The sequence below is a fragment of the Propithecus coquereli genome, unplaced genomic scaffold (assembly GCF_000956105.1).
Source record: "Propithecus coquereli isolate 6110/MARCELLA unplaced genomic scaffold, Pcoq_1.0 Scaffold10, whole genome shotgun sequence".
NCBI lineage: Eukaryota > Metazoa > Chordata > Mammalia > Primates > Indriidae > Propithecus > Propithecus coquereli.
Genome location: NW_012133858.1, coordinates 6,668,302 through 6,676,424, shown reverse-complemented (window position 1 = coordinate 6,676,424; position 8,123 = coordinate 6,668,302). Strand labels below are relative to the sequence as shown.

General features: G+C 35.6%; 1 protein-coding gene across 1 annotated transcript in view; it reads left to right on the top strand.

Annotated features, from left to right (window-relative positions):
* Positions 1-8,123, top strand: part of SNX4 (sorting nexin 4) — a 108,839-nt gene that overhangs the window by 87,494 nt on the left and 13,222 nt on the right. Inside the window, exons 9-12 of the mRNA XM_012639651.1 lie at positions 2,026-2,115; positions 3,646-3,745; positions 5,926-6,071; positions 7,252-7,366. Of these exons, the coding sequence (XP_012495105.1) occupies positions 2,026-2,115; positions 3,646-3,745; positions 5,926-6,071; positions 7,252-7,366 (451 nt within the window). The remainder of the gene's footprint in view (positions 1-2,025; positions 2,116-3,645; positions 3,746-5,925; positions 6,072-7,251; positions 7,367-8,123) is intronic.

Sequence of the window (8,123 nt, the reverse complement as noted above, 5' to 3'; positions counted from 1 at the left end):
GCCACCACACCCAGCTAATTTTTTTTATTTTTAGTAGAGACAGGGTCTCACTCTTGCTCGGGCTGGTCTTGAACTCCTAAGCTCAAGTGTTCCACCCACCTTGGCCTCCCAGAGTGTTAGGATTGCAGGTGTGAACCATCACGCCCGGCCCAAAAAATAGATCTTAAATAGTCTCACCACAAAAAAAAATATGTCAGGTGATGGGTGTGTTAATTAGCTTGATTTAATCATTTCACAATATATGCATATATCAAAACATCATGTTGTATACTGTAAATATATACAATTTTTATTTGTCGATTATACCTTAATAAAGCTGAGAGGAGAAAAAATATTTGTTTCTTCTAAATCGTGCTTTTCTTTAGGCCATATTCAAGCTAACTGGCCATTTTTTCAACCAATTTGTTTAACCTTAAGTCTTCTTGCATTCACTTGATTTAGCATTTCAGTAGTTGCAAGAATTTAGGATTATCCTTTCAATTGATTTATTAAAGTGTTAAATAAAATTATTCTCAGTACTGATATCCAAAAATCTTTATTATAGCCAGTTGCGGTGGCTCACACCTATAATCCCAGTGATTTAGGAGGCTGAAGTGGGAGGATTATTTGAGGCCAGGAGTTTGAGACCAGCCTGCGCAACATAGCGAGACCCTGTCTCTGAAAAAATGAGAAAAGCTAGCCAGGCATGGTGGTGCATGCCTATAGTCCCAGCTACTTGGGAGACCGAGGCAGGAGGACTGCTTGAGCTCAGGATTTCAAGGCCACAGGGAGCTATGGTCACACCACTGCACTCCAGCTTGGGCAACAGAGAGAGACCTTGTCTCTAATAAATAAAAATCCTTATCATTTGTACTTCTCTACCTAAGGATGTGCCAGTTTATCCCTACACTGTATTTCTTATCTTCAGACCACCAGCCCAGTGGCTCCTCTATTTTTGCTTATTTTCTTAACATTAACTTTTTCGGAATCACAGACTTAAGAACTAAAGGCAGATTTTCCTTTTCTTAAGAGTAATTCTCAAGACATTTTTTTAGTCACTTATAAGAAATTCTTCACTCTAATAGATGTAAGTTTGTAATTACAAAATGTGTCCTTTGACTACTTTTATAAATCCTGTAAGAAAGCACATTGCTTTTCAAATGAATCTTAATGTAGTTTTATTTATTTGATCTTACAACTTCAGTAAATTTTGTTTACTTATATGGATGAAGCAGGCTTGGAGACATAAATATATGTTTTTTTATTTTCATGCTGAGGAATCAGAATTAATGTGAAAGGACACCTATTATACCACACAGAAGTAGTACATATGCATGTCCTTATGGAATTTGCAATGTGATCAGAGAAGTAAAACCAAAGCATGAGACATTATTTTGATAAGATTTAAGTTCTAAATTGTTGATAAGAGATCAGAAATAGGATGATGCATAAAGACTAAAATAACCTGGGAAAATTTCATGGAGGTGGAGAGATGTAGAGCACTGTCACATTTCTGCATAAGTGAAGATTCAGGTGCAGGAAGGGGACTGGCGTGACGGGGTGTCTCAATCAAAGCAGAGGTTGCTGTTGAGAATTAGTATAAAATAAGCTTTTAAAATGTTCTGTAATCTTTATTTACTTTGTAGATTTTTGGCATTACTATAAGTAGTTGCTACCAACAACATGTGTGTATGAATTATACCTGACTTATTCTTCTGCAGATTTAGTAGCCTTTTTATAATATCTTTGAATAAAAGATATTACAGTTTTACAGTGCTTCTTAAGCGACCTATAAGAAGGACCATATTTTCTTTGTTTTCTTTTTCATTTCTAAGCCATTGCTAACTGAAACATTTTGGTAAAATTCAATAAAATCATCATGGTAATTTCAAATTGCTATAAATGATTCTAAATGCTAATTCTCACTTTCTGTACTTCATCTCTGCTGGGTAACAAATTATCAGTGGACCGCACTTTGCATAGCACTCCTTTAGAACATTTGTGTCCCAATGAAAGTACTCTATTTATACAGTGTTTTTTAAATAGGTATGCGTCTTCTATTGATGATATTTTGGAAGATGAAGAACATTATGCAGATCAGTTAAAAGAGTATCTTTTTTATGCAGAAGCACTGCGGTAAGTATAATAAAAGTTCCAGATGCAGCCAGGTGGCTGATCACCACTCTCTCCATATACCACTGTAAAATAGATAGTAAGATGTTTTTTAAGTGAATCCATTCTTTTAGATATTGAATGAAGTCTCCTTGTATTCCTCTGTGTTGCAGATTGCTAGGCATAAAATTAAGATGAAGACTGCCCTTTAAATATTATATTGATAAAACCTGCCAGTCTCAGGCATCAAGTCTGTCTGTCGTTCTTTCTGCTTTTTCTAGTTTGGAGATTGGAAGCCAAATACAGATTTAGTGTGTATCTCAATATCTGTCAGTAGGTCGTATATTACCATTTTTTTTTTTTTTTTTTACATTTCATTTATGTGTGTTTATTTTAGATAACTGAAACTTCACAGAATTTAACAGCATATGACATTTAAAAAATTTAGTTCTGTACATTAGTATATTACCATTTTTATTCTGTAATTTTTTTCCGTGTCTGCATGTCTTATCAGTAGGTTGTCAAGGACTTTGTATTCTGTTTTTATGGCATCTCCTGCAGAGCCAAATAGAATTCTCTGCTAGATAGTCCTATTTGATTAAGAAAAAGTTAATGTATATTTTTCTGATCAATTTAGAAAAATGAGTCATTTTCCCAGAACAAATGGCATTTGGTCAGTTTTCCTGTCCCTTTTGAAAGCAGTATTAGAATTCTGTTAGGAAAATGGAAGAGTAGTATTCCTTTAGCTGTCCAGTAACTGGTATAAAAACATCTGCACATTGTTAGCTTTTTTCCTTCTAGAGCTTTTAGTAGTAGGAAATTTCATCAGGATATTTTCAAGTCACCAAGCACAAGCTGGTGAATACAGTGGAACTCTGTGTAGCTCTTAAAAATTATAAAAAAAGATTAGTGTGTGTTAACATGGAAAGATGTCCATGGTATATAGCTAAGTGAGAAAAGATGTAGAACCATTTGGGGTGTGCGGATATGTGTATTTGTAAATGCCCAGCTAAATTCTGGAAGAATATGCACTATCTAGACATATGGATTATGTCTAGATAGTAGGATTGGCAGAAAGAGAGGGTTCTTGAAACTTTCTTTTTATTTTGTGCATTTCTGTATTAGAACATTTCTTTTTTTACAGTGAACACAGATTACTTTTATGGTAATAAAAACCAATGGACATTTCTAAATAACAAAGAAGTAAACTTTGAAATATTATCCTTTTTAAGAATACTCGGTTACTATGTAAGATTATAGCATGAGTTCTTATATTAGAAAACATTTCATATGTATGTTTATTGAAAGAAATGTAGCAAGTATGTAAAACATAACCTTTTTTTGTTTTAATTATATAAAGTTTTTATGCTTAGGTTCTGCTAGATTTAATTTTTAATGTTGGGCTACTACATTTTAAACTTGAAAATCCTGGGCATACAAGTTTTGGCCCTAGTAAGACATTGCGAATGCCTCTTCTCTACCCCTGAAAAAATGTCTTGACATGTATAAAGAGAGGCTAGAAAAGTTAATGTCGGCTCATTTTTTCATCCCTAGGGCTGTGTGCAGGAAACATGAACTTATGCAGTATGATTTGGAGATGGCTGCTCAGGACCTGGCATCTAAGAAGCAGCAGTGTGAGGAACTGGCAACCGGGGTGAATATTTTTCTTTAGGTCTCTGGTATTTCTGTAGTAGGCCTTATGTGGAATCAGTTACAGTTGTATTAATAATATTCATTACGTCTATTCTTTTTGCAGGGAATAATTCGTGAATGGCTTTATAATTCTTTATTATCTTGATATAAAAAGATGTAAGCTGTTAAAACCATGTGTACTGTGTAGTATACTTTAAGAAATTTTGCTGACATTGCTGTCTGTAACAAGTATCATCCAATTTCTAAGGTCCAAGTGAAAAACATTATTCTTTGGGATTAAAATAATGATATTTGTCAGGTTTAATTTTGTAAGGTATGTTATAGAAATTTTGATTTCCTTTAAAAGCCAGCCAGGCATGGTGGCTCACTCCTGTAATCCTAGCACTTTGGGAGACTGAGGCAGGTGAATTGCTTGAGGCCAGGAGTTTGAGACCAGCCTGGGCAACATAGTGAGACCCTGTCTCTACAGAAAATAGAAAATTAGCCAAGTGTGGTAGTGCAAGCCTGTAGTCCCAGCTACTTGAGAGACTGAGGCAGGAGGATCGCTTGAGCCCAGGAGGTGGAGGTTCCAGTGAGCTATAATGACACCACTGCAGTCTAGCCCCGGAAAAAGAACAAGATCCTGCCTCAGGAAAAAAAAAAAAAAAACCAGAAAGAAAAGCCTTACCCCATTAGAATCAGTGCATCTCTCCTAACAAAGGACTTTTTATGCACTTTATTCTTTAATGCTTAGTGAGTACTTGTGAAGAAAATTGCCTATCTGATTGCATTAGACTTAGATCATTTTTATAATCAGCTTTCTACTGCTGTCCAACGATTTCATTGGAATAAATTAGCTGTCATGGTGAGAGACACACTCTGGAAGTAATAAAGCAGGGACTATGTCACCATTTATCAGTTACTTCATAGTTAACAAGCACTATAGTTTTAAAGTGCTTTTCACATAGATTATTCACTTGCTACATTTATGAAAAATCATAGATATATGTGGGGAAAACCTGTGACTGTGAGACATGATTAGACTAGGCCCTTGGTCTGTTTTTAAAACTCAGGGGAAGTTCCCAGACCATTTTCAGGGAGCTTGGTTCTCTACTCCTGCATGTGAAAGGGAAAGTATTTCCCTCAGTAAACTCCAGATGGGAAATGTTAAAGCAGTGAAACTTGAGGCTGCCTTGCAACGCTTGGGTTTAAGCATCCTGTTTTATTCATGATACCCAAGTTTCAGTGTGAATTCTGCAGATTTTAAATATGACCCTTTGGTCTGTTGAATTTTATCTATTTTTTATGTCATAGAGTAATTTTTAAAAATATGACCACTCGTATAAGGTAAGAAACAACTTGTCTAATGTTTCACCTGGAAGTTTTCCAGTTGATTAAGAAATTCAGTTAGAATTTTTCCCTTTTTGACTACTTCATATTATTCCAGTATTAGAATCATATTAGGAGTCCCCTAGTTGTGAGGCTTATGGTGGTTTTGCCTGAGCTCTGTTTCCCTTTTTTTGTGCGTCTGGTAAAATATGAATAAAATTTACCATTTTCAAGTGTATAGTTCATAGTACAGTCATCCATCAATATCCACTGGAGATTGTTTCCAGGACCCCCGGGGATATCAAAATCCACAGATGGTCAAGTCCCTTATATAAAGTATTTGCATATAACAGGGGGGTTGGGGACCACAGACTTGTAGTACCTAATACAATGTAAATGCTATATGTTAATAGTTGATATACTACACTTTTAAAATTTATATTATTTTTTATTGTATCGTTATTTTTTTTTCCCTAAATATTTTCGATCTGTGATTGGTTGAATCCATGGTTGTGGAATCTTCCGATATGGAGGGCTGACTGTATTAAGTACGTTCACACTATTGTGCAGCCAATCTCTAGAACTCAAACTCTGTTCCCCTTAAACAACTACCCATCCTCCCCTCTCCCCAGCTCCTGGCAACCACTATTCTACTTTCTGTCTCTGATTTTAACTACTCCTGGTACCTTATATAAGTGGAATCATATAGTATTTGTCTTTTTGTGACTGGCTTATTTCACTTAGCATAATGTCCTCGAGGTTCATCCATGCTGTAGCGTAGATTTCCTTCCTTTTTAGGGAAGAATAATATTCCATTGTATGTATATGCCACATTTTGGTTATGCATTCATCTGTTTGTATATTTCCTTTTAGACCGTGAGAACATTCTCTTTGAAGGGAATGACTACCAAGCTTTTCGGTCAAGAAACTCCAGAGCAGAGAGAGGCCAGAATAAAGGTGCTAGAAGAACAAATAAATGAAGGAGAGCAACAGCTAAAGTCTAAAAATCTGGAAGGCAGGTAAAAATGCTAAGATGTTTAACAAAGTTAGACTTGCAGACTACATGGCGGATTATTTTTATTTATTTATAACAATTCCCAGCTTCACGAATATCCCTGGGTATGGCCTGTTACTCTAAAATGCAATGATTACAATCCTAAGAAATTTGAGTTATTAAAAATCATATTATAGAAACAATTGTTATAGTGTGGGGGAAAGGAAGAACAGTTAGAGTTTCAGCTTTGTAATATTATTTTCTTGCCCTTTTCATGATTTCTATTCTTTGCATGTTCCCTCTGCTCTTCTCTCCCGTTTAACAAAAGCCTGTCCATCCTTCAGCACCCAGCTCAAGTGTTACTTCATTGTGAAGCCCCCCTTATCCTCTCAGGCCATCACAGCACTCGGTTCATCCCACTACAGCATGGCAGTTGTGTGTTAGGTGATTGGTTGTTCTGGTTGTTCTGTGTGACTCTTCCCTGGCTAATAGCCCTTCAAAGTCAGTGACTGTGTCTTTTTCATCTTAATGTCCCAATGCCTTGCCTAGAGCTTGGAATGTAATTGTTCCATAAATCTTCCTGTAAATTCATTTCTCAGTGATTCCTATCACTGTTTGGCTCATTTTCGTTATTGTTGTTTTCATCTGACAATTAGTGAGTAGAACAAGGCAGACCAAGAGTGTATTCTTGGCTTTGAGGTTGTTTTGTTAATTTTTAGAACCACTGACACCAAATAAGGCAAAGTAAACTTTCATGAGTAGAGTTTTAAAAAACAAATGCCTTTCAGAATTTTTAAAACTCTAGTTGTCATTTAGAGCAAGGACATGCTAAATGTGATTTATAATCCATCTTGTCTAAAGAGTGTGTGTTTCCCATTGATCCCAGGAAAACACTTCATTTTGGCATCTGTTTGGCTCGTGAGCTGGTTCTGGGAGTCATCTACATCTGGTTCATAGGAATAATTTGAAGGTAGAATCCTGTGGCAAAATGTCGATTATTAAAATGTAGAAGAATGTATGACAGTTTGCTTTTCCCCTCACTATAATTTTCAGGAAAAGAAAAAATAGAGCTGTCTTACACAAGCAGTACCTTTTTATTCTATACAGACAATTAAAAACGACTCAAATAAGAACTGGTTGCTTAAATTTATAATATACAGTTAATTTAATTCAAATAATAATAATGACTATACCTTTTATTTCAGAGAATTTGTGAAAAATGCGTGGGCTGATATTGAACGCTTCAAAGAACAAAAGAACCGTGATTTAAAGGAGGCCCTCATAAGCTATGCAGTCATGCAGATCAGTATGTGCAAAAAGGTAGGCTTTGGTTTCAGTGAATATAGTAGGTATAGTCAGAGTGCTTACGAATTTCTTTGAACTCTCTTATTTGGACCAAAAAGTTTTTCATTTTCTTCCCTTCTAAAACATGTCCCAATTTCTTTACTTAATGTTGAAAGAAGTGTTACAAAGCAAAATGTCAATTACTGAGTCCCCATGCATCTAAAGTTCCAAATTTGTATCCCTCATTTATAACTTGTATTTGAAAATATATACCAACAACATTATTTTGACTATGTGATGTTCTTAGACAGGAACAAAGCATCCCTAATGTATACTTTGAATGGAAAAAAGCTTAAACATTATTTGGGGAAAATGTGGTTATGCTGTGGTTTGTTGATAAAGTAAATCCTTCGTGTTGCTCATATCCATAATGAAAGATACGAACATTAAAGCTTATTCTAGTTTAAAAAAAAAAGATTTGACACTGGTGGAAGTCTTTCTAAAATGCTGCTTTAAGAACAAAATATGGGAGGCAGAGCCAGGAGGATTGCTTGAGGCCAGGAGTTTGAGACTAGCCTGGGCAATATAGCAAGACCTATCTCTACCAAAAAAAAAAAAAAATTAGCCAGGTGTGGTGGCATGCATCTATAGTCCTAGCTACTTGGAAGGCTGAGGTGGGAGGATCACTTGAGCCCAGGAATTCAGTGTTACTGTCAGCTATGGTTGCACCACTACACTCCAGCCTGGACAACAGAGTGAGACCCTATCTCTTTAAAAAAATAAATAAATAAAT